Genomic DNA, 27,918 nt, shown 5'->3' with positions numbered 1-27,918 from the left:
TTGATTCTCAATCCATTCTTTGTTGATTTTAGCTTGGCGCTCTTCACCTGAATTGAATGGACATCTGCTCTGCTTTTTTCTCTTCCAAGACTTAAACAAAACACACTAAGGAGAAAATTAAGGTTGATAAAAATAAGTCAACTTTGATTATTTAACACTTTTAGTCTTGGAATAAAGCTTAGTGTGAGATGTTTAAGCCATCAGCACACAATCAGAACATGACACAAACAATTAATATAAACAATTTCTCATACGAAATACATTAATAATACTCAAGCATGAAACTACTATTAACTTTTAAAAAGGAGATGCAATTAAATGACCTAATTCCATGGCGAGGACTGTATGTGATATCAGTGATCCTGATATTTGAAGACCCATCACCTATCGCCATGCAGTCATCTCCTACATTTCTATATCATCACAAATTCATCTATACACATCTCTTGGCAAATACTCTTTGCTATCTTATAAGATTATATTAAAGAATAAAAAAAGTCGTCTCTTGTATAATTGATTTCAAAATAGCTTGGTATTCAATCTATAAAATGAAATGTTTTAAATATTATAATTATAAAAGTTTAACATTGATGGGTTGTATAAAAAAATCTTTTCAAACAACTCACCTTTACAAACTCAAAAAGAAGAAACTTTAAATGATTTAATATTTGACCCATTGATCTACCTATTCCAATAATGGTATCTCTTATGTCAATGTTTGTGGATCGGGATGTTTTCAATTCCATCAGTGTTTGGGCTTCTTTTTGGTGCCTCAATTGTAATACCCACAATCTCCACACTCTCACATCCTGTCAAGGTAAGGTGAAATCTAGGGCTGTTTGTCACCTTCAATCCACTCACTGCACTTCCTTTCACATCATTGAAATGAATGACCTGTGGACAAATCAAATTAATTATATGACATTAATCAACGGATGTAGTTATTTTCCCTACAAATTGTATCATTAACTGAATTTCAAAATTAAAATGAAAACATAATGAATTCTTTTGAAAATTTCAAGAAAGTGAATCTGAAAAAGAATCATATTTGACTTTTTTTCTTTTTTCATTTTTTTTCTTTCTTTCATACATTCACCTTAATAAATATTCTCTATGGTTACTATTTATAGGTTACCATTGTAATAGGTTACTAACTGTTGGTCTATTTTTATGTTTTCCCCACCAATTATTTCCTTTACCGTCAATAATTGCCTTCCCTGTCAAATTAAATTGCTGAAGATTCTCAAACAACAACCACACATATGAGTTTTTCCACCTGTTGGGATCTTCGGGTGCAACAATAATTCCATCAACCTACACAAAAATTGGAAAATATCAGTTTTTGCTTGAATTATTGCCATATTCTCCATTCTGTGAGCAAATTTACAGCCCCAGATATTTTTCCACAAAATAAAACATCAAGTTTTATTATTATTATTAGACCAGATATTTTTCCACAAAATCCCCTTTACTTATACATCCTTAATGTTGTTATCGAGCAACATACTTAGATACCTTGTCTTTGATTCATGTTAGGACTTTCCAAACTATATGCAGTGATTTTTCTCACAACTATAGGCTTATGGTTAAGTTATTTAGCACACTCTTAGGGGAAAAAATTTGTAATGGTATTTCTCTTTACCCCTTATTCTTCTTATTCCTTTCAAATTCTTCCCAACACTTTCATTCAACAATTTCAAAACCAAATTGATCCTCAAATTTCTTTGACTTATTTGATGCATTTTAACAATACAAGCTTCTCATAAAAGATGCACATAACAATACAGGCTTCTCATGAATCAGTAGTCGTCAAAAGAGTACAATTTTACCCACCACTGGAAAGATCCAATTTTACTCACCACTGGGAAGATCATATAATATCCAATTTTATATAGAGATTATTCAGAATGAAAGCATGAGTTTTTTCAAAAACTTGTACTTATATATTCTTCTATTATATATCATTCACAATTATACCCACAAATAATATATATCAACTTTAACGAGAGCAAACAAACCACAAATCGATTGAATAGGGAAGATGACCATAACAATCCAAACTTGTGAGGAACAAGAAGTTGATAAAAAGAATTTGATTGTTACACACCAGTACGTAGATGACATAGAATTTATTATTAACGGCACTAGTGTTGCAGTTTGATTGAATTCAGTGATGATGGCGGCCATGGCGGTGATGAGCATGGTGAGGTTTATACTTGTTGGCCTCGTGATGTTCATACGCAGCGTAGCCCGCCGCCCCAACTGCCACAGCCCCAGCTATTTCCGCCTCCTTTTTATGCCTCGCTGCGTGTTGTGGATCCATTTTTGCCTCATGCCCCTCGTACTGCCATTCATTCATACAATTATTAATCATCGACCATTTCATTATTGTTAAGATATAATATAACAAAATTACTAGTATAGACTTACCAAGCCGAAAGCCCCCGCTGCCAGAGCTCCCATCTCGGCCATATGCTCACGATGCTTGTGCTTCTTTGCCTCTTCCTCCTTTGAATTGAAAGAAGAGTGAGGCGCTACAGAATAAGCCCCTGGTGCTGTAATATAAGCCCCGACTTCTTTCTGCCCATGGTGGTGACCTTGACGGTGATGGTGGCTCATCTTCTTTCGTCTACTGAAATGAAGCCCTTGTAGATTGCAAGAGTACCTCAAAAGCCTAGTGAATGGATTAGGATAAGGGGATTTCTTCAATGAGTGGAATTGGGTTCAAAGAATTATGTGATAGAAAAGAGTTGAGGGAAGTGGGGGGTATTTAAAGAGGGAAACAGAGACCGCGTTTACTTAGCAACGAAGAAATCAACGATGAAAACGGTGCCGTGTCACTGGCGCGGTTAAAAAATGGAGGCTGCAATTTCCCCGTGGGTGGGCAATTGGTTATCAGATTACACGGCATACGTTGACCTATCTAGAAGCGTAGACTGTGCTTTGTATTAAGTTTGGAAAAGATAAGATAATTTTAACTATTTAACAAGTGCTTGGTAGGTTTGGTTGCAGGTATCGGAATTGGGAATAAGAATGTGTATTGGGAATAGGAATGGCTATTCCAATAACGATTATTTTTTGGAATGGACATAAGCTCATTTTAGGAGCGAAATGAGAATACATATTCCTATTTCCTGTTCCAATTGAAGCACCAAACCAAAAATAGAAAATATATTCCTAATTTATTATTCCTATTCCAGTAACCAAACAAGCTTGGTTGGTGGAATACGATGTGAATAGGATTAGAAAATTAGAATATGTTTCTAATTCTTTGTTTGTTGCACGGAATGGGATTGGAGAATAGGATTTCAAATTCCTATTTTAGCCCAAAATGAGCTTTTATCCATTCTTAAAAAAACTTGTAATTGGAATGGGCCAATCCCATTCCCATTCTCACTTTCCCAACAGATGGCAAAATATATAATTCGTTGGGTCCGCAAAATAAACTCTCGCTCATGCTTCCGTCGTTTCACTCCGCCATTACAGTCCGCCATTTCATTGCGTAGCAATAGAGTGGGAAGGTTGAGCAATGACAAAAACACATCATATATGAAGATTTTGAGTTGCAAGATGATGGAAAAGACGTTAAATGCATCTTTGTTGCTATTGCTGCTCACAGTGACAACCGTCTACATTTTTGATACAAATTGAGATTTTTAAATTTTTTTCTTATATAGATCTAAATTGAATTATTTTTTCTTATATAGATCTGAAATGAAAAGATATTATATGAAGTGTGGTTTCAGAGAAGTAATTATATAATCATCATTTTTACTAATTATTTTTCTCTATATAATAAAAAAAGAACTCATAGAGAATTATAAAACTACCACACACACACACACACACACACACATTAAGTTAAGGAGTACACTTCAAAGTTTTATAAAAGCTCCTAAGAGGAATTTACATTGTATATTGTCTTGAGTGTTGATTGGCTCCTAACTAAGCATATTTAATTGGTTCCTGTCCATGATATGTTCACATTGTTGTATTGCATTGAAATGCACTATGCATAGGAATTGGTACCAATGTATAGTAGCATGTGTGAAAAGAACTGTTTATAATAAAAAAATATATTATCTTTACAATAAATTGAAATAATTAACCAAATATAATAATATATTAAAATATATAAAATATATTAAAATATAAATGTCACTGTATTCCAATTCCAATTTTGTACAAACAAACAAAGGAGTAACATATTCCCAATCAAATACCAGGCGAACCAAACAAGAATGGGGTTGCTCTTTCCATTCTCATTCCCTATTTCCTTTCCCATTCCAATTTTCCATTCTAATTCTCCATTCCTATGCCTGCAACCAAACAAGCCCTTAATGTGTGATGTTTATGTCATCTGGTCCCCCATCGACTTCAATAGCCTAAAATTGCTGCCATTTTGTATAAGATAGGTTTTGCTAGTATTTTATCATGTCTAATTTGGACGGTGAGACATTACCATTGAAACCAAAATTTCTTAAATAAACCGTTTGATCTGTTTAGGATCTATAATCCCGTATTGAATGAGAGTAAAATGCTCACAAAGGTATAATAATTGGTTTTCCAACTTTTAAAACCATATTTATATTATAATAAAAGGAAAAATTTCTTCACTACAATTTCTTCTATCATTTGCATTTTATTTGTCTATATAATTTGTCAAATATTAGATACAATTTTATAACGAAAAATAAATTTATGTGTTTATACATAAAATTTACTATTAATTGTAAATTTTTTTCATTTAATAGGGGTTTATCCTAAAGTTTGCTTGGTCATACAGGAAGAGACATAGAAAGGAAGATTCTTCATATAATAATATGATTTTAGCCACATTTATCTAATGATTGTGCATAAGTCTTAAGAACAAGGTAGAACTTTTTCTCATCAAATTAATTTTTACATAATATTTTGATTCACAATTCACTTCACATCAAAGAATCTTCACACAATCTATCTTTAATTGTATGAAGCCAACTTAGACTTGTTTTTTCCTTCGTTTTCAAGTGATTAGTGTCTTTCAAACTACTTGATATACTTTATTTATCAACTTTATAAATGGTCACTAAATATCCTCTTACAAAAACCTTCTATCATAGTTGAGTTTAATTAGTATAGTCTAGGGAAATATGGAGATAAGGTAAATAGGGAAATTGACACCTCCATTTTCACCATTGTACATTCTAAAGCAACATCTCCTACTAGGCTCAAGAGAAGACTCAAAGTGTTGAATGAGGTAACGATCCTTCACTAAATAGGTGATAATAAAAATGAAAATTATGGAAACATATAATATAAATAATAATTTAGACTTGAGGTACTAATAATTTGAAAATACCAAATTGATATAAACTAACAAAGAACTACAAAGTATAAAAATAGAACCTAGAATGTAGATCTAACTTGTCACTACAATCGGGAGAAAAATGCAAGTTATAATTGGTGATCTATACTATATTTTTGAACTATTTCTTTATCTTTCTATATTTTATTTGACAACTCTATAACTTGTTCACATACACACAAAAATGGGGGGAAAGGTTGTTTAAAGAGGTTTGGGATGTTAAAGTAGTCATAATGCATTTTTTATTGTTTAGTCTACTAGCCATATTTTTGCTCACCATCTTGGTGCACACATCCATGCAATATTGAAAAAAGGTTAAAGTAATAAGAAATCAAGAAATATAAACATCTTTATATTAGAAATGTTTAGAAATGTTTATATCAGTTACTCAAGGTCAATATGTACCACTTGAATAATTAAACAATAAATACTTCACTATTATGCTTATCATGTTGTTGCTCGATCTATACTGTAAATCTTTCATAAACATAACTTGCATTGCATAACAAAAGAATTATCAAATGTAAAGATACATAAAGCATTCATCACAATTTTGACACTAGGATTTTATGTTGAAACCTAATTTGGGAAAAACTACTAGCAACATGTCACTCTTTCGAAGTGAGCTCTATTAGGAGCCAACACTGTTAAAGGTTACAAAACACATTATTACATCTGACCTGGTTAGAGGATTTACTCACCTTGTAGCAGTGGCCTTGTAAGAGGACTTTGATCATTCCATTTAGAATGTTACCTAGTTAAAGGATTTACACAGAATATTAAGTCTTCAAATGACTGTTAGGTCAACCTTTGTTAAAAGGATTTCAATACAAACTATTTACAATGACTTGAAAGTAAACAATATGTTTTGATTTGTGTGACTAGAACTCACTTTTTTAGATTTAGATCTATGTTTAGTCCTTGTGTTGGTTTACTAATAAGCCTTCAATTGACATTTCTAATCTTGATTTTCTTGGACACCCTTAAAGAAATCACTCCATTTTTATCATCAACACTTAAACCTTCTTCTCTTATGTACTTATTAATAACAACATCATATCTACAAGATTTCTCCTTTAGCTTCACATTCACTCACACTCTTGTGCATTTCTAATCAACCTTACTATGTATGTCTCTCTTCACATACAAGCTTCACACATACACACTCATACACATCACACACATCAACATGCACACATTGATTTTTTGGGTTTGTATCTCTTGAAATAGGCAATTTATGCTTTATCATTTTCTACATCTAGTGTAGATCTTAGTGTTTACGATCAGGTTCAACTCGATTCACTATATATATCCATCTTGTTGATCTTCTTCTATAAAATTATCTAGAGTTCTTCTATTAGGTCTTTACCTAATCCTTGCCTTGAATTTAATGGTCCAATTCATCAATCTTATATTCAATGTAGTTTACATCTCCCAAGAAATCAACTAAGTTGACTTGATCTCACAATTTCCTTGAATTCATTCTTATACTATCACTCAACAATCTCTAAAGTATGCCACTTTGTCATAACTGAAATACTCTATTGTTGTAAAGCATTCTAGCTCAACATCAATTGTCATGCTCATGTTGATGCTAATGCTTGGTCAACACTAGATTTGCTCGGTACTAATTGTAGCTCGGTTGACACTAGCATTACTTAGCACTAATTATATTTTATAATTCTTCTTTGCTTGGCTTAGCTTTCTTGAAATGAACAATCACTTTGCTTTATCAAACTCTATCTAATCAAATGTCCATTGTAACTTCCTTTTCATAACTCAATCTTTCCTCTAGGTGCTATTGTTATGAGCAACTTCTCAAATCCTCTCTATAAATCAAATAAATATGATATATAGATTAGGTAGTAATATGTCTGATCAACAGATTTGAAATCAATGACAAAACAATAATTATTCCAATTGTAAGTTTCCAACAATCTCCATCTTTGACATTGATGGCAACATCTCAAACATCTGAATACTAGTAATAGCTTGGTTACCATACAATCTAAATGCTTTTATTACTGATAGTCTTATTCTTCTTTTATGAATTTCTCTCTCTGAATCTCTCTTAGGAGTAATTTCTCCCTCTTTCTGTAATCTCTCCTTCTATAAAATTTTGAAGTTCTCCCTCTTAAGTAATCTCTACCTCTTTAATGCCAAATACATGTAGCTATCTTAGCTTCAAAGTCTTCATACTTTTGAATTATGTAGATTTAGCATATCTCACCAATATTTTTCATCTATCTATGACTGATCAATTATGCTACATTGAATTATCTACCTTAGGCACTTCCCAAAGTAGAGTTATCTTGCATCACTGGGTAGGATAGTCTGATTAGTATATGTGATGCAATGCACATGGCCTGCTTAAGTAGCTTTGATTAGGGGAATCACCCATAGTTTACTTTTAAGATATTTATGAGCATTTTTAGGTAAGGGTTTTGTGAATATGTCAGCAATTTGTTCCTTGGTATTCACATATTCTAACTTCACTTCTTTGTCTTGAACTAATTCCCTCAAGTAGTAATACTTGATAGCAATGTGCTTTGTCTTAGTGTGCATCATTGGAATCTTTGAAATGTTGATAGCACTTGTTTTATCACAATAGATAACCATTGGATCTATAATTTCTTCTTTCATACCTTTTAGTAACCATTTGATCCACATAATATTTGAACAGTTCATTGCAACTCCCACATACTCGGCTTCAGCTATATATTGGGAAATACAATTCTAATTCTTGCTTGTCCATGACACCAATCTCTTTCCTAGAAAGAATGCACATTCCCTATTTTTTTTTTCTCATCAATATTTCCTACCCAATCTGAGTCAGTAAACATCCTTAGTTCAAACTTATCATTTGTTTTGTAATACAATCCATAGTCTTATGTACCTTTGAAATATCTCATTATCATTTTCATTGTAATCATGTGATTCTATTTAGTATTTTTTGAAAATCTTGCAACTATCCCAACTACCAAAGCAATATCTGGTATGTTGTGAACAACATATTGTAATTTTTGAATCATGGATATGTATAGGGTTTGGTTCACATTAGAATCTAATCATCAGTCTTAGATGGCTTATGTCTAGTAGACATAGGTGTACTCACTAGCCTAGAATCTTCCATACCAAAAGTCTTTGGTATCTCCTTGATATATTTGGATTGTGTAATGAAAATACCAAACTTCATTTGACACACTTGTAGTCCATCAAAAAATTGATTTCACCAAACATAGACATTTCAAATTCCTTCTCCATTTCATCAACAAATGATTTGCATAAATCTTCTCTACCTCCAGATATAATATCATCAACAAATATTTTAGATAACAATACTTCATTGTTCTTACCATTTTTCAAATATAGGTTACTGTTATCATTTATCCTTTCAAAACCAATCTTCACCAAATAGTTATGTAATATTCCATACCATGCTCTTGGGGCTTGCCTCAATCTGTAGAGGGATTTTTTCAATTTACATACCATGTTCTTCTTGTTTGGATCTACAAATCCTTCAAAATATTCAATGTATACTTCTTCCTCTAGTATACCATTTAAAAATGCGGTTTTGACATCCATTTGACATACCTTAAAATTTTTGTAGGCTAAGTATGCAAGAAGAGTTTCAACCCCTTCAAGTCTTGCCATTGGAGCAAAATTTTCTCCATAATCAACTCTTTCTTGAGCATAACCCTTGCATACTAGTCTTGTGTTGTTTCTTCTTACTTCTCCATTCTCATTGAATTTGTTTCTGAAAACCCACTTTGTCCCAATTATATTTTTGTCTTTAGGTCTTGGCACTAAGGTCGAAGTATTGTTCTTCTCAATTTGATCAATTTCTTTGTTCATTGCCTGGATCCAATCTTCATTGTCTAAATCATCCTTTATTGACTTGGGCACAAACTCACAAAGCAAGCATGTGTTATCTTTGAGTCTTTTTCTTGTCATAACATTTATTTTAACATCACTAATGATTTGTTCAGGTTTATGATGTCTTCAGTTTACATGTTTTTCTAGCATAGGTAGTTTCCTTCTTTGATCTTCTACAGGTTCATCATGAAAATTAATATCAAGTTCATTTGCTCTTCCTTTCTTTGGTTTAGGTTCAAGTTCTACATGCTCAATATTTTCTATTTGATGGTCGACATTGCCTGTCTGTGACTGAGTATCTTCAGTCTATTGCTTGACACCCACTGTCTACTGCTTGGCAACTTGCATTTGTATTCCATCATTTCCTCTCTGATGGGAACTTGGAGCTTGACTTGTTTGTTCACTTTGAGTGTTGGGAGCATCAATCATCTACATAGATGAATGTACTACAGTCTTCAGGTTCTTCATTACGTGAAGTGTCACCTCTTTCTGTAAACTCATACTCTCATATTTTCACTTTCGACAACTATGTTAGTGTTAGAATTTAAACATGTATAAGCTTTTATTTTAGTGGAATAACTTAGGTGTTATAAGATAGAGTTGTCATTGCACCAATAGATTGACCTGTGAATGCCCGATACAACCACTAGACTTATAGAACATAGGAGACGGTTAAGCCATGTCATGAATCCCCAAGGGGAACATTGGTGGTTAGTCCAACAATCCCCCCCTTAGCATTACCTGAGGAGATTCGAACCTGTGACAAAGCTCTAATACCATAGTTCAAAAGGCATAGCATTTGTACCTTTCTTGACTTGTACTCTATTCAGGGTATAAATAGTAGTACTAACTGCTTCTCTCGAATATTTCTATGATACATTCTTCTCCATCATTAATGTTCTTGCACAATCCATTATTGATTTGTTTCTTCTTTCAACTATTTCATTTTGAGGAGGGGTTCTTAGTGCTGACATCCGTCTTTTGATTCCTCTATCATTGCAGAATGTATTGAACTCATGTGAAATAAATTAACCACCTTTGTTAAATCTCAAACACTTCAGACTCTTCCTTATTTCTTTTTCAACTCTAGCTAAATGCCACTTAAATAACTGAAAGACATTACATTTAGCTTTAAGAAACATCACAGTCATAATTCTAGAGTAGTCATCCACAAATAAAATGAAAAATGATCTCAATAGTAACTTTTAACACCAAGGGGTCCACAAAGGTTAGTTTGAACCAATTCAAAAATATCATTAGCAGTTTATATGTTTTGCTCTTAAAACTAGACTTTTTTGTCATCTTTCCCAATTGACACTATTTACACATATCATTGTCAGACTTCTCTAGTTTGGGAAACCCTCTTACTTTCTTCATCTTACTTATATTCACCAAATTATCAAAGTTCACATAACATAATCTTTTGTACCATAACCAAACATCTTCTTATTGTGTAAATAAATATGTCTCATTTGATAGGTCTAAATAGAATAGTTATCTACTCACTAGTTCCAATTAGCTTACCATTACCATCATGTATCTTGGCCTTTCTATTGTGAAATTCAACTTTGACACCTAATATGTTCAGCTATGAGACACTCAACAAATTGTAGTTAAGTCCTTTGACCCAGTAAACATTGTCACATGTTACCTTGTCTGTCAGTTGAATAGTACCTTTACCTTTTATAACACATGGGATATCATTACCAAATTTAACACATCCATCATTATATGGACCAATATCTTCAAAATTATCTTTATCACCAGTCATATGATTCGAACATCCACTATCAATTATCCACTTATCACTTTTGTTCACATAATAAATTAATGTACTTTTCTGATCTTCATCAAAATCTTCTTTCATAGAAAAATAGACAACTTCATCATCATTACTCTCAAACTCATTATCGGTCCTTTCTTCAAAAACATAACAAGATTTCTTACCTTTTTCATCCTTGCTTCTCTTTTATTCTTTGTCATCTCTTCTTGGACTTTGTACTTGCTTTCCTTCCTTTCATCCTTATCATCTCTATTAGGGCATCTAGCAACAATATGACCAACTTTGTTGCATGAAAAAAAATTGATAAGTAATTTACCTTTGTATTTACCTTTTCCTCTTCCAAACCTTTTTGCAATGAGGACATCAAGTTCATAAATATCATGATCAAAACTACCACTTTCACTCTTCACATCTTTTCATTTCTTCTTACCAAGAGCTAGTTGAGACTTAAAAGAAGATTCAAAAGTAGCAATTGTGTAGTTATCAAAGTTAGACATCTCAAAACCAGTAAGTCTACCAATTACACCTTCTAAGGTCAAATTGTTACCTAGTATGCATCTCAATTCTTGGATTACAGAGACTCTAATGGAATAGATATGGAGTAGAGTCCTCAATACCATACTTATCATTGTTTCATCTTTGGTTTCTCCATTATCACCTCGAATAGCATTAATAACCTCTTTAACTCTTGTGTAGTATTGTACTATGTTCTCACCTTCCATTATTCTCATGTCATCAAATTTACCTCTCAAGTTTTTTGATTTCTCTCTTAGAAAATTTTCATCACCTCCATATATGGTGTTCAATTTGTCCCACATCTTATTTGCGCTATCATAGTCTTTTAGGTCATCAAAGTCGGCATAGCTTAGGGATGAGGCAATATCCAACATTGCTTAGTTGTGTTTTAGCTTCTATTTTAGTTGTTCAACAGCTAGAGGAGTAGTTGTTACCTTTACATATTCGTTGTCCAAAAAATTGACAACAACATCAATGATACTATACATGTGCAACTTCATCAAGGTTTACCATGCAGAAAAGTTCTCCTTGTTCAGCTTGGGTACAACTCTCTTATTAGTAATGATCTTTAGCTTTAAGTACCTTCAAAATTTTTTCTATAAGCACTGAGCTCTGATACCAATTATTATAAATGTTTAAAATAACTAAGAGTGGGGTGGGGGGGTGAATCAATTACTCAAGGTCAATATGTATCACTTTATCAATTAAATAATAAACACTTCACCATTCTGTTTATCCTTTTTTTGCTTAGTCTATATTGTAAAGCTATCATAAATATAACTTGCATTGCATAAGGAAAACATTATCAAATGTAAACATACATAAAGCATTCATCATGATTTTTATACTAGGATTTTACGTGGAAACCCAATTTGGCAAAAAACCACCAACAACATGTCATTCTTTTTCACTCTTTTGAAGTGAGCTTTGTTAGGAGCTAACCCTATAAGAGGTTACAAAACACATTGTTAAATGTGACTTAGTTAGAGGATTTATTCACCCAGTTAGGAGTGGCTTTGTAAGAGGACTTTGATCATTCCATTTATAATGTCACCTAGTTAAAGAATTTATACAGATTGTTAAGTCTTCAAATGACTATTAGGTCAACCTCTGTTAAAAGGATTTTAATACGAATTGTTTATAATGACTAGAAAAAAAAGTAGGTTTTGATCTGTGTGATTACAACTCACTTGTTTTCTCCTCTAGCTTCGCATTCACTCACACTTTTGTGTGTTTCTGATCAACCTTTCTTTGTATGTCTCTCTTTACATACAAGCTTTGCACATACACATTCATATGCACTGCACATGCACATGCACATGCTGATTGTTCGGCTTTGTATCTCTTAAAATATGCATTTTGTGATTTAGCACTTTCTACATCGACCGTAAATCTTAGGGTTTACAATCAAGTTAAATTCGATTCATTATATCTGTCCATCTTCTTCATATTCTTTTAGAAAATTACCTAGAATTCATCTATGGTCTTTACCTAATCTTTGGCTTGAATTTAATGATCCAACTCATCAATCTTATCTTCAACTCAATTTACATCTCCCAAGAAACCAACTAAGTTAGCTTGATCTCACGATTTCCTTAAATTCATTCTTATACTATCACTCAACAATCTCTAAAGTCTAGCACTTAGTCATCACTAAAATACTTGGTTGATGTAAATCTTTCTGGCTTGTCGTCAATTGTCTTTCTTAGTCGATGCTAATGCTCGATCAACACTAGATTTTCTTGGCACTAACTATAGCTGGGTTGACACTAGCATTACTCGACACTAACTATATTTTATACTTTTGCTCAGCTTGGCTAAGAATCCTTGACATAAGCAATCACTTTGCTTTGGCTTAGCTTTCTTGACATAAACAATCACTTTACTTTATCAAAGCCTATCCAATCAAATGTCCATTGCATCTTTCTTTTCATAACTCAACCTTTCCTCTGGGTACTATTGTTATGAGAAACTTCTCAAATCCTCTTCATCAATCAAATAGATATGTCATTTCGATTAGGTAACAATATGTCTCATCAAGAGATTTGACATCAATGAAAAAATAATAATTAAGTTTCCAACACTTTATATTGACCCAAGTTTCTTATCTTTATATTGACTACCATTGATCTTACTAGCCACTAAACATCTTGTATTTCAATAATGTTTCTCATTCACAAAGTTTGATTGATCATTCAAGTAAGACAAATTTTCAAAATAAATAATTGCTTTATGCTACAATTTAAAGATAATTTTATTAATTTTTGAACAAATAAAAGATTTCAATAAAAAAATATGATTTTAAATTAATTAATAATTTAATAAGCTCAAGAAATAAATTGATTTTGAAATTGAAATATACCATGAAAATGGTAGAACTCAAAGATGAAACTTTACAAGAAAAATAAATTGTAGGGGCTTTTATATTTGCATTTTAATTGGCAAAGAAATATGAGAATTTATTAACACTAACTGACTATCCTAAAGTACATATTTTTCCATGAAGGTTTCAACTTGTTAAATATCATCAAATATGAGAAGTTTAGACACTTCATTTGGAAATATGGTTACCCAAACAACCTAAAGGAATGGTACCCTGTGCATGTTAGACATGACACAAGGCTTTCACCCGTGACTCTGCTAATACAAATTCTATATTATCCATTCTTATATCCATGCATGATCCCTCTTAACTGCACTTCAATGTAATTCCATCCTTTGTTGCTACTGTCCCCTTTATATTTTCATAGCAGAACCAGAACCACCTTGCATCAAAAGGAAATAGGATGTCTTCTACACAACAAATATTAGTTATATCGATTAAAGCCAAAACTATGCTTAGTACATGATTTGACTATTCTACCCGAGAGTTGCAAGCAGACCTATTCTTAGCCTTGTTGCAGTAGAACTGATCAATTATTATTGGGTTTCTAACATTTTCCATCTCTACATTCTCATATATTATATTTCTTGCCACTCCAGAACCTCCCTGTCATATAATATCATAGAGACTTTGTCAATGAGCATTTCATAAAATCTCATAAAAATACCATTCTTTTTATGCTTGTGCTTTACTCTTATTCTGCATCTCATCTATCCTCAACATTTTCACTGTAATTTCTCAATCCATTTGTTGTTGATTTTAGCTTGGCGCCCTTCACCTAAATCGAATTGACGTCTGCTCTACTTTTCCCTCTTCGAAGACTTAAACATCACACAGTAAGGAGAAAATTAAGGTTGATAAAAATAAGTCAACTTTGACTATTTATCACTTTTAGTCTTGGAATAAAGCTTAGTGTGTGATGTTTAAGACATCAGCACACAATCAGGACATGACACAAACAATTAATATAAACAATTTCTCATACCAAATACATCGATAATACTCAAGCATGAAACTATTGTTAACTTTTAAAAAGGAGATGCAATTAAATGACCTAATTCCATGGTGAGGACTGCATGTGATATTAGTGATCCTGATATTTGAAGACCCATCACCTATCGCCATGCAGTCATTTCCTACATTTCCATATCATCACAAATTCATCTATACACATCTCTTGGCAAATACTCTTTGCTATCTTATAAAATTATATTAAAGAATAAAAAAGCTGTCTCTTGTATAATTGATTTCAAAACAGCTTGGTATTCAATCTATAACATGAAATGTTTTATATTATAATTATAGAAGTTTAACATTGATGGGTCGTATAAAAAAATCTTTTCAAACAACTCACCTTTACAAACTCAAAAAGAAGAAACTTTAAATGATTTAATATTTGACCCATTGATCTACCTGTTCCAATAATGGTATCTCTTATGTCATTGTTTGTAGATCAGGATGTATCAATTCCATCAGTGTTTGGGCTTCTTTTTGGTGCCTCAATTGTAACACCCACAATCTCCACACTCTCACATCTTGTCAAGATAAGGTGAAATCTAGGGCTGTTTGTCACCTTCAACCCACTCACTGCACTTCCTTTCACATCATTGAAATGAATGGCCTGTGGACAGATCAAATTAATTATATGACATTAATCAATGGATGCAATTATTCTCCCTACAAATTGTATCATTAACTGAATTTCAAAATTAAAATGAAAACATAATGAATTCTTTTGGAAATTTCAAGAAAGTGAATTTGAAAAAGAATCATATTTGACTTTTTTTCTTTTTTCTTTTTTTCTTTCTTTCATACATTTATAGGTTACTATGGTTACTATTTATAGGTTACCATTGTAATAGGTTACTAACCGTTGGTCTATTTTTATGTTTTCCCCACCAATTATTTCCTTTACCATCAATAATTCTCTTCCCTGTCAAATTAAATTGCTAAAGATTCTCAAACAACAACCACACATGAGTTTTTCCACCTGTTGGGATCTTTGGGTGCAACAATAATTCCATCAACCTACACAAAAATTGGAAAACATCAGTTTTTGCTTGAATTACTACCATATTCTCCATTCTGTGAGCAAATTTATAGCACCAGATATTTTTCCACAAAATAAAATATCAAGTTTTATTATTATTATTAGACCAGATATTTTTCCACAAAATCCCCTTTACTTATACATCCTTCATGTTGCTATCGAGCAACATACTTAGATACCTTATCTTGAGAGTTATAATGGTAGGGTGGTCCTTTGATTCATGTTAGGACTTTCCAAAATATATGTTGTGATTTTTCTCACAACTATAGGCTTATGGTTAAGTTATTTAGCACACTCTTAGGGACAAAAAATTGTAATGGTATTTCTCTTTACCCCCTTATTCTTCTTATTCCTTGCAAATTCTTTCCAACACTTTCATTCAACAATTTCAAAACCAAATTGATCCTCAAATTTCTTTGACTTATTTGATGCATTGTAACAATACAAGCTTCTCATAAAAGATGCACATAACAATACAGGCTTCTCATGAATCAGTAGTCGTCAAAAAGAGTACAATTTTACCCACCACTGAAAAGACCCAATTTTACTCACCATTGGGAAGATCATATAATCTCCAATTTTGCACATCACTCATATAATATCCAATTTTATATAGAGATTATTCAGAACGAAAGCATGAGTTTTTTCAAAAACTTGTACTTATATATTCTTCTATTATATATCATTCACAATTATACCCACAAATAATATATATCAACTTTAACGAGAGCAAACAAAGCACAAATCGATTGAATAGGGAAGATGAACATAACAATCCAAACTTGTGAGGAACAAGAAGTTGATAAAAAGAATTTGATTGTTACACACCAGTACGTAGATGACATAGAATTTATTATTAACGGCACTAGTGTTGCAGTTTGATTGAATTCAGTGATGATGGCGGCCATGGCGGTGATGAGCATGGTGAGGTTTATACTTGTTGGCCTCGTGATGTTCATACGCAGCGTAGCCCGCCGCCCCAACTGCCACAGCCCCAGCTATTTCCGCCTCCTTTTTATGCCTCGCTGCGTGTTGTGGATCCATTTTTGCCTCATGCCCCTCGTACTGCCATTCATTCATACAATTATTAATCATCGACCATTTCATTATTGTTAAGATATAATATAACAAAATTACTAGTATAGACTTACCAAGGCGAAAGCCCCCGCTGCCAGAGCTCCCATCTCGGCCATATGCTCACGGTGCTTGTGCTTTTTTGCATCTTCCTCCTTTGCATTGAAAGAAGAGTGAGGCGCTACAGAATAAGCCCCCGCTGCCAGAGCTCCCATCTCGGCCATATGCTCACGATGCTTGTGCTTCTTTGCCTCTTCCTCCTTTGAATTGAAAGAAGAGTGAGGCGCTACAGAATAAGCCCCTGGTGCTGTAATATAAGCCCCGACTTCTTTCTGCCCATGGTGGTGACCGTGACCGTGACCGTGACCGTGACGGTGACGGTGGCTCATCTTCTTTCGTCTACTGAAATGAAGCCTTTGTAGATTGCAAGAGTACCTCAATGAGTGGAATTAGAAAATAGTTGAGGGAAGTGGTGGGTATTTAAAGAGGGAAACAGAGACCGCGTTTACTTAGCAACGAAGAAAGCAACGAAAAAATGGAGGCTGCAATTTCCCCGCGGGTGGGCAATTGGTTATCAGATTACACGGCATACGTTGACCTATCTAGAAGCGTAGACTGTGCTTTGTATTAAGTTTGGAAAAGATAAAGATAATTTTAACTATTTAACAAGTGCTTGGTTGGTTTGGTTGCAGGTATAGGAATTGGGAATAAGAATGTGTATTGGGAATAGGAATGGCTATTCCAATAACGATTTTTTTTTGGAATGGACATAAGCTCAGTTTAGGATCAAAATGGGAATACATATTCCTATTTCCTATTCCAATTGAAGCACCAAATGAAAAATAGAAAATATATTCCTAATTTATTATTCCTATTCCAGTAACCAAACGAGCTTGGTTGGTGGAATATGATGTGAATAGGATTAGAAAATTAGAATATGTTTCTAATTCTTTGTTTGTTGGACGGAATGGAATTGGAGAATAGGATTTCATATTCCTATTTTAGCCCAAAATGAGCTTTTATCCATTCTTAAAAAAACTTGTAATTGGAATGGGCCAATCCCATTCCCAATCTCACTTTCCCAGCAGATAGCAAAATATATAATTCGTCGGGTCCACAAAATAAACTCTCGCTCAAATTTCTGTTGTTTCACTCCTCCATTGTAGTCGGCCATTTCATTGAGTAGCGACAGAGTGGGAAGGTTGAGCAATGACAGAAACACATTATATATGAAGATTTTGAGTTGCAAGATGATGGGAAAGATGTTAAATGCATCTTTGTTGCTGCTGCTGCTCACGGTGACAACCGTCTACATTTTTTATACAAATTGAGATTTTTAAATTTTTTTCTTATATAGATCTGAATTGAATTATTTTTTCTTATATAGATTTGAAATGAAAAGATATTATATGAAGTGTGGTTTCAAAGAAGTAATTATATAATCATCATCTTTAATAATTATTTTTCTCTATATAATAAGAAAGAACTCATAGAGAATTATAAAACTACCACACACACACACACACACACACACACACACATTAAGTTAAGGAGTACACTTCAAAGTTTTATAAAAGCTCCTAAGAGGAATTTACATTGTATATTGTCTTGAGTGTTGATTGGGTCCTAACTAAGCAGATTTAATTGGTTCATGTCCATGATATGTTCACATTGTTGTATTGCATTGAAATGCACTGTGCATAGGAATTGGTACCAATGTATAGTAGCATGTGTGAAAAGAAGTGTTTATAATTAAAATTATATATTTTCTTTAAAATAAATTGAAATAATTAACCAAATATAATAATATATTAAAGTAAATAAAATATATTAAAATAAATAAAATATATTAAAATATAAACGTAACTGTATTCCAATTCTAATTTTGTACAAAGAAACAAAGGAGTAACATATTCCCAATCAAATACTAGGCAGACCAAACAAGAATGGGGTTGCTCTTTCCATTTTCATTCCCTATTTCCATTCCCATTCTAATTTTCTATTCTAATTCTCCATTCTTATGCCTGCAACCAAAGAAGCCCTTAATGTGTGATGTTAATGTCATCTGGTCCCCCAATGACTTCAATAGCCTAAAATTGCTGCCATTTTGTATAAGATAGGTTTTGCTAGTATTTTATCGTGTCTAATTTGGATAGTGAGACATTACCATTGAAAACAACATTTCTTAAATAAACCATTTGATCTGTTTAGGATCTATAATCCCCTATTGAAAGAGAGTAAAATGCTCATGAAGGTATAATAATTGGTTTTCCAACTTTTTAAACCATATTTATATTATAATAAAAGGAAAAATTTCTTCACTACAATTTCTTCTATCATTTGCATTTTAATTGTCTATATAATTTGTCAAATATTAGATACAATTTTATAATGGAAAAATAAATTTATGTGTTTATACATAAACTTTTCTATTAATTGTAAAGTTTTTTCATTTAATAGGGGTTCATCCTAAAGTTTGCTTGGTCATAGAGGACGGGACATAAAAAGGAAGATTCTTCATATAGTAATATGATTTTAGCCACATTTATCTAATGATTGTGCATAAGTCTTAAGAACAAGGTAGAACTTTTTCTCATCAAATTAATTTTTACATAATATTTTGATTCACAATTCACTTCACATCAAATAATCTTCACACAATCTATCTTTAATTGTATGAAGCCAACTTAGACTTGTTTTTTTCTTCTTTTTCAAGTGATGAGTGTCTTTCGAACTACTTGATATACTTTATTTATCAACTTTATAAATGGTCACTAAATATCCTCTTACAAAAACTTTCTATCATAGTTGAGTTTAATTAGTATAGTATAGGGAAATACGGAGATAAGGTAAATAGGGAAATTGACACCTCCATTTTCACCACTGTACATTCTAAAGCAACATCTCCTACTAGGCTCAAGAGAAGACTCAAAGTGTTGAATGAGGTAACGATTCTTCACTAAATAGGTGATAATAAAAATGAAAATTATGGAAACATATAATATAAATAATAATTTAGACTTGAGGTACTAACAATTTGAAAATACCAAATTGATATAAACTAACAAAGAACTACAAAGTATAAAAATAGAACCTAGAATGTAGATCTAACTTGTCAATACAATCGGGAGAAAAATGCAAGTTTTAATTGGTGATCTATACTATATTTTTGATTAAATTTCTAGGGGATCTTTTATTTCTTTATGTTTCTATGTTTTATTTGACAACTCTGTAACTTGTTCACATACACACAAAAATGGGGGGAAAGGTTGTTTAAAGAGGTTTGGGATGTTAAAGTAGTCATAATGCATTTTTTATTGTTTAGTCTACTAGCCATATTTTTGCTCACCATCTTGGTGCACACATCCATGCAATATTGAAAAAAGGTTAAAGTAATAAGAAATCAAGAAATATAAACATCTTTATATTAGAAATGTTTAGAATAACTAGGGGAGTTGGGGGGGTGAATCAGTTACTCAAGGTCAATATGTACCACTTGAACAATTAAACAATAAATACTTCACTGTTCTGCTTATCATGTTGTTGCTCGATCTATACTATAAATTTGTCATAAACATAACTTGCATTGCATAATGAAAGAATTATCAAATGTAAAGATACATAAAGCATTCATCACAATTTTGACACTAGGATTTTATGTGGAAACCCAATTTGGGAAAAACCACCAGCAACATGTCACTCTTTCGAAGTGAGCTCACTCTTCTTGCTTGTCCATGACACCAATCTCTTTCCTAGAAAGAATGCACCTCCCCTATTATTTTTTTCTCATCAATATTTCCTACCCAATCTGAGTTAGTAAACACCCTTAGTTCAAACTTATCATTTCTTTTGTAATACAATCCATAGTCTTATGTACCTTTCAGATATCTCATTATCATTTTCACTGTAATCACATGATTCTCTTTAGTATTTTTTGAAAATCTTGCAACTATCCCAACTACCAAAGCAATATCTGGTATGTTGTGAACAACATATTGTAATTTTCAAATCATGGATATGTATAGGGTCTAGTTCACATTAGTATCTAATCATTAGTCTTAGATAGCTTATCTATAGTAGACATAGGTGTACTCACTAGCCTAGAATCTTCCATACCAAAAGTCTTTAGTATCTCCTTGATATATTTGGATTGTGTAATGAAAATACCAAACTTCATTTGACACACTTGTAGTCCAACAAAAATTTGATTTCACCAAACATAGACATTTCAAATTCCTTCTCCATTTCATCAACAAATGATTTTTATAAATCTTCTCTTCCTCCAAATATAATATCATCAACAAATATTTCAAATAACAATACTTCATTGTTCTTACCATTTTTCAAATATAGGTTACTATTATCATTTGTCCTTTCAGAACCTTTCAATTTGATGATTATTTTCTTGATAACTTGAAACATTTTCGAAGCAATTGAAAACTACCAAGCAACTTACTACATAGGTTTCTAACAGATTTTACGTGTGAGACAAGTATTGGTGAAAATCTAATGCAAAATAGCTTATCAACTAATTAGGATTAGAGTACAATGAGTGTATTGATTAAAGTAAGCTTAGATTTTAAATAGGGTAAGGTTTCAATCGAGTTTTTATGAGGATTTGGGTTAGTATTAATGTTGAATTAGGGTTTATGTACCTACATTTAAGGTTCTGATTAGGATTAAATATAGGTTATAGTTTCACATGTGTCAGAGTTGCAAGTTTTTATTTAATTAGAATTAATGTTTACTTATGGTAAGGATTAATGTTTAGTGAGGGCAAGGTTAATAATAACAATAAAGGTAAGGGTTAGTGTTTGGATTAGGACTAGGGCTAGTTTTTGAATTAAAACCAATGTTATTTTTAGGGGCAAAATTATGCTTATGCTAAGGGTTGGAGTTAAAAATAGTGATAAACTTAGGTAAGGTGATAGTCAATTATGAATCATGGTTCATTTCTCTTTATTACGTAGCTTCCATGAAATAGATATTTGTGATTTTACTATTATATTTCCTTATTTTTCAGTTTGAATTTCTTGCACAATTTCACATTTTCTAGTCTCATGCATCTCAACATTAAGGTGACCATTACCTTGTAAATCTTATGTGATGATTACAACATTCTTGGAAGTGTCCTAAGGCACTTATGATGCATTTGAAAAATTATTTGTAATATTTATTTTCTGTACTATTTATATTATATTCATAAGGGCTGATGGGTTCTATTAGCAATAGTAAAATGAGTTGTGAATTAAATTATACAATATTATATTCCCCACAAGTGGATGCCTAGAATGGGATAATTAATGATATAAGACGTGGATAAAAAAAGTAACTTTAGAGCTTCTCCATGTAGGCACTTAGAAGAGGCAACATGTTTCCCCATATATTTTGACATTTATAAGATCAAATGTAATGTTTATTTTCCACTTCTAGACATCCAATTAGTTAAAGGGAGAGTACTAGAGTCAAAATCAACATTCTTTAAAAAATTTATGGAGGTAATCTCAAGGTTAGAGATTTTTCAAATAAAAATTCTTATTTTGGATCCTTGTTTAGTGTTTTGGAGCTCTCCCCGTGTTCATATAGTGGCTCTTTGGATGTAGAAATTATAGAAGAATAAATAATTTTAGAGTTAAATTGTAGGAATAAGGATAGGAAAAGGCATAAGGAGGCTATTCACAAGTACAAAGGTTTTTCCATGTTGGGGGGAAGAATGCCTTGAAGATATTGTAATTTCACATATATTTGTTGATTGGTCTATTTTGTTTTTGCAAGGATTTCTCCATAAAAAAATCTCATGTAATGTGATGCTCTTCTATCATTGATTTGTGTCTCATTATTTTCTTATTGTGTTGTTTTATTTTATTTATTATTATAAGTTCACATAAGGTAGTCTTAATAAGCATGTTATTTTGGTTGATTTCTAGCACCATGAAGAAGAAGGATCCAGGCACGGTATTTCCATATTATGGAAACTTAATTTTAGATTTGCATATAAGTCTTTAGTATCATTTTGTAGTAATACAAGCCTTATATCCCATCCTTCAATTAATATTTGAAATTAAGGTTGAATTTTCCAACCTTTGGTATGGAAACTTGCATATTTCTCAACAATGAATTTTATGAGCAATGAAAGGATGGACCCTATTATATTTCTTGGAATCTATTATTGAGATAGAAAGTTTACAATAATTGAACAAACATAGTGTAAAATTATGTGGACATTATTTGGAAGAAGTACAATATGAAATACTCTTGTCATAATAATAATAATTTTTTGTATATATTATTATTTATATTTATTCAATTATAGTTATAAGCTTGTTACTTTATTATTAGCATTAGTAATATATAATAATTTTTTAGGGAACTAATAGGCTGCGACCAATTATTTTTATTAAAAAATTATAAATTTTATAGCTCAATTCAATGTGAGCACCAGGAGGAAAGAACTGAGCAAAGAAAATATCCAATATAGCCCATAACTTTTAAAAGTTAAATTAGTTATGAATTTACAACTCTCACTTCTAACAATTGTGGGATATTAATGGCAATATCATTGTCTCTTTACAATAAAAATAAAGCCCCACTTTCAACCAATGACTTTACATTATAAAATTTGTGATCTTGTATTGGATTGTAACATGCACAGGATATTATATTTTACATACTTTCTTCTCTTATGTTTTACATACTTTCTCCTTTGCATACTTAGGGATTACATTAGTCATGCTTTAATTTACAAGGGAGTAGAGATTCATTATTCTCCTTAAAATCTTTGTTATGATAAGAGCGACAAAAAAATAGTTACATGCAAATATAACCAATATCACAAAGGAATAATACACACATAAGAGAAAAAAAGACACATAGATTTAACGTGGTTCGTCCAATTCTTGGGTTATATCCACCAAACTAAAATTCAATGATTTCAACACGATTACAAGCTATAATCTCTTGCAACTTAATACCACCACAAGAAGCTACTAAATTATCATACATACTAAATTCGATAACCCTAAGCCATTTTATACAAGACTTATGTCACTTAAATAATTAGGGCTAGAATATGTCATCCAATAGAAAAATAAATCCTAACGCCTTTTATAATAATAAAGTTAATTTTGGCCTCGAGGAAACTACCCCTCAACCCCACCCTATATTGTCACAGGGAGTACACCTAGGGCTTTTCTTGAAGACCTTTCCTTGGGAATGCACCCTAGACTCGCAAGGGGCCCTGCCCCCAAACCTCTGTATAATAAATTTGGGGGGAAATAATCCAACAGGAAGTGGGACAAATTAACCTCTGAGTCTAATTAGGCTCCACATGACAACAATCTTGCTTCATTGTGATTCCTTTGCTCATTAAGATTCCTTAGAATACCCACAGATTAATCTATCCATATTAAACAAATCCAAACTTGTATACAATCAGGACAACTTATCTATTAATAAGTTATTTTTTAGTAATCCATATCATTATGGTATCATATATGTCTCATATCATAGAACTATAATAACAAGCATTTGCATCAAAATTAGGCATCAACTAGGAAAATATGGCAATCATTTTTAGTAAGCATACAATGGATCATATATAACCAAAGTGTATTAATGTGAATATAAATGTGATGACAATTGTAAGAAAAATATTCATACATATGACCAAAAAGACTAAAGCTAAGAGACTACAATATATTGGAAAGCTTCATTAATGGACATAGACATTAGTATAGATTGATATCATAGTATAAAGGAATTAGTCAAAACCTGATAATATATATGCCATTAGTGATCGTAATAAGCATAACTACCAACACTAGAAATCACAGTAAAGAGTAAAAAACAAGAAAAAATAATAAAAGGAACTCGATCATCAACAAACCAAAACACAACACCTATCAAATAGTGCCAAACCAAATAACCTTATAACTAGGGTGACATCAAGATTTAAACCAATAAAAACGAAGGAAAGAAAAAGAAAGAATATAGATAGATATTTGTATATGTATGTGTGTAAAATTATATCTATATATGTATATGTATGTATGTAAGTATGTATATGTGTGTGTACATACATGAAAATAAGGGGAAATGAAAAAACCAACAAAGATAATGATATAATTTCATAAAGCACATAGTAGACATAAAGGAAAACTTGGAAGTTTCAAGAGAAAAAAATAGAAAAGATAGAAGGAAAATAATAATCCAACAACACTTATCAAAGGCTTAAATGATAATATCAAATAGTTGCATTCTATGATGGAGGTTAGAACATGAGTGAAAAAAGACATAGACAATGAGGATAACAGGGTTTCTAAAGAGGATGTCAACCCGCTAGTTGAGAGCTAAGCAATAAAATGAGAACGAAAGAGAGGAAGAGGGACAAGGCAGACTCTCTAGATGACATTCAGCTGATGACTAAAGCAATAGAGACCATGGAAAAGCTGGAGCTCAAGGCTATAGAGTTGGTCAAAGATACGGTGCCCTAATTTGTTCTCCTGACTTTTCTTTTTTCCCTTGGCTTTTTGGTTTGCTGGGCTTGCCTAGTCCTTTAGAGGCTATTTTTTCATGTGATTGGTTCTAGTGGCCTTTTATGGCCTATTATTTTGTGTTGTTCTGCTTCATGCTTTGAACTTTAATTTGATTTTATTTTGTTTTCTATTGGGTTTCAGGCACCTGTTAAAACTTGTTTTACTTAATAAAAAACAATCCAACAACACTATATAGATATATACATATATATACATATATACATATATATACATATATACATATATATACATATATACATATATATACATATATGTATATATACAAATATATATATATATACATATATATATATATACATATATATATATATATACATATATATATATATACATATATATATATATATATATATATATATATACATATATACATATATGTATATATACAAATATATATATATATATATATATATACACATATATTTATATATACATATATATATATATATATGTATATATACATATATGTATATATATATATATATATATATATTTGTATATATATGTATATATATATATATATATTGTTGGTGTAATTAAATATTACTAATTACACTTTACATAAGCTTAGTTAGGATAATGCATTACATAGTAGTTTGTCATTGAGACACCTAAAAGTTTGTGCCTCAATTATGCACATGGTATTGGAGAGTTCCACTCTAGATGCTGATTAACATAGTATTCCACTATATATTTATATTTATATTGTTGGTGTAATTAAATATTACTAATTACACTTTACATAAGCTTAGTTAGGATAATGCATTACATAGTAGTTTGTCATTGAGACACCTAGAAGTTTGTGCCTCAATTATGCGCATGGTATTGGAGAGTTCCACTCTAGATACTGATAATTGTTATCTCAATCCACCTTTAGAGCACATTTCACATTTTCATCCTCGTCATTGCATAATGGAGAATGATCTACCTTTGGTGGATATGTGAGTCCACCTTGTGTAGGTGATAGGTTATCTTCTCCTTAACATTGCATTTTAAATTGCCTTTCCTATATATGGATCCATATTATGTACATTTTAATCAATCCATTAAACCCCTTGATTCTCATTATCAATAATATCATTCTTGCATATTAATGCATTAGTCTTATCAATCTCTTGTGGAAGTTATCTTGGCCTTTAATTTGATCCTAGGGGTGTTGTAAAGTCACCTAAAACTCTAAAATGGTATTCAAGCTCTCAAGGGGTGAATACCTCTTCTCAAAATAGAAATATTGGCTTGAACCATTTGTGGATGGAGATTTTGATAATTTGGGCATCATCATTATATATCTATTTGGAGGAAATTTGTGGTTTTGTATTTTGTGACTTTCTATTGCAAGTTAAAATTGGATCTTGGTGGTACAAATCAGGGGTTGACATCTCATAGAGGAGGTCCAAAAAAACCCTAAATTAAATTTTATTTCATTCAAATAAAAAATATGTGGCCAAATCTAGAGCCATTTGAGTTTGAGTTTTGGAAGTGCAATGATAGTGATTTAGGAAAAATAAGTCTAGGGGCAATTTTTGAACAATGATATCTTACTCATGTGGATTCTTTATTTTGAGCATTTATATTTTCTTTGGGGTAGAATTTAATTATCTACATAATGGTGTAAGTTATTTTGGGTCTCTATTGCTAAGTTTTTCTGAAAATTGCAAATTCTCTTTTTTAACAACATTCAGGCTCATATGAACTCCTTTTCAGGTGCAATCTTCTTTGAAATTACATAATTTATTTTTGTATTTTTTAGATTGATAAAAATCACACTTCCAATTTTTGGTTTAGTTTTGCAGTTGTAATGCATAACCCTTACTTTGTTCATTTTCATAGTGATCTAAGTCTATTATACCTTTATTGTGGGGTGTAATCACTTGTTGATCTTATTTTACGATGTGATAAGTGTATCATTGATGTAATTATGGGTTATGAAACACATCATGTGGTAATTATTTTGACTAAGGATAATTATGAGTCATGGTCAAAATGAATCATCACACATTGTGGATGGCTTAACCTCTTTCCTTATATTTATGGACTCATTCTTGAACCAAACTCATAGGGGAAACAATATGTTTGGGAGAAAAGAATGATAATATTATAAATTTGATTAATAGTAGCATCTATTTGTGTCTCTTCAATGAAATCTACTTCAAATTAAGAGGTATTCAATTCCCATACATAATTTGGACAATTATTTGGGGGACTTTTGGAGATCCAAATGTTCTTCCTTTCCTAGATGATCCCAGTTCATATTGTCTTCGTATATTTGTCTTCTTGATTGGGATTCCCACTTGCCATGTTATTGGTTCATTATTTATGGAGTTTCACATTTCA

At 31.7% G+C, this 27,918-nt stretch overlaps 2 protein-coding genes and 1 pseudogene across 4 annotated transcripts; all 3 read right to left on the bottom strand.

Annotated features, from left to right (window-relative positions):
• Positions 1-627: 627 nt before the first annotated feature.
• LOC149571826 (uncharacterized) lies at positions 628-2,728 on the bottom strand. 3 transcript variants are annotated; one of them, XR_016358750.1, is made up of 4 exons: positions 2,431-2,728; positions 2,108-2,344; positions 1,200-1,314; positions 628-894 (listed from the first exon to the last, which is right to left on the bottom strand). XR_016358750.1 is itself a non-coding variant. In XM_089809988.1 (2 exons), the coding sequence occupies exons 1-2, from the start codon at positions 2,617-2,619 to the stop codon at positions 2,168-2,170; spliced, it is 366 nt and encodes a 121-aa protein (XP_089666114.1). In that variant the 5' UTR covers positions 2,620-2,728; the 3' UTR covers positions 2,062-2,167. The 3 variants fall into 3 exon arrangements, 1 of the variants encoding a protein (XP_089666114.1); XR_016358748.1 differs by having other exon boundaries at positions 628-1,314; XM_089809988.1 differs by lacking the exons at positions 628-894; positions 1,200-1,314 and having other exon boundaries at positions 2,062-2,344.
• Positions 2,729-14,127: 11,399 nt separating this feature from the next.
• LOC149571825 (polygalacturonase-like) lies at positions 14,128-15,989 on the bottom strand (annotated as a pseudogene).
• Positions 15,990-16,737: 748 nt separating this feature from the next.
• On the bottom strand, positions 16,738-17,468 carry LOC149571824 (uncharacterized). The gene is made up of 2 exons (XM_089809978.1): positions 17,107-17,468; positions 16,738-17,020 (listed from the first exon to the last, which is right to left on the bottom strand). The coding sequence occupies exons 1-2, from the start codon at positions 17,416-17,418 to the stop codon at positions 16,844-16,846; spliced, it is 489 nt and encodes a 162-aa protein (XP_089666104.1). The 5' UTR covers positions 17,419-17,468; the 3' UTR covers positions 16,738-16,843.
• Between the last annotated feature and the right edge of the window lie 10,450 nt (positions 17,469-27,918).

The sequence above is a fragment of the Cupressus sempervirens genome, chromosome 2, assembly GCF_028749045.1.
Source record: "Cupressus sempervirens isolate cs-2001-9-10 chromosome 2, ASM2874904v1, whole genome shotgun sequence".
Lineage (NCBI taxonomy): Eukaryota > Viridiplantae > Streptophyta > Pinopsida > Cupressales > Cupressaceae > Cupressus > Cupressus sempervirens.
Note: the sequence above shows the minus strand (reverse complement) of the source record. Positions and strands in the feature narration are given on the sequence as shown.

Bases quoted from the DNA above. Each gene is read 5' to 3' on its own strand.
- LOC149571824 (XM_089809978.1), bottom strand. From the start codon at position 17,418: ATGAGCCACCGTCACCGTCACGGTCACGGTCACGGTCACGGTCACCAC. The intron at 17,021-17,106 runs GTAAGTCTATAC...AATGAATGGCAG, and splicing joins CAGCGGGGGCTTTCGCCTTG to TACGAGGGGCATGAGGCAAA.
- LOC149571826 (XM_089809988.1), bottom strand. From the start codon at position 2,619: ATGAGCCACCATCACCGTCAAGGTCACCACCATGGGCAGAAAGAAGTC. The intron at 2,345-2,430 runs GTAAGTCTATAC...AATGAATGGCAG, and splicing joins CAGCGGGGGCTTTCGGCTTG to TACGAGGGGCATGAGGCAAA.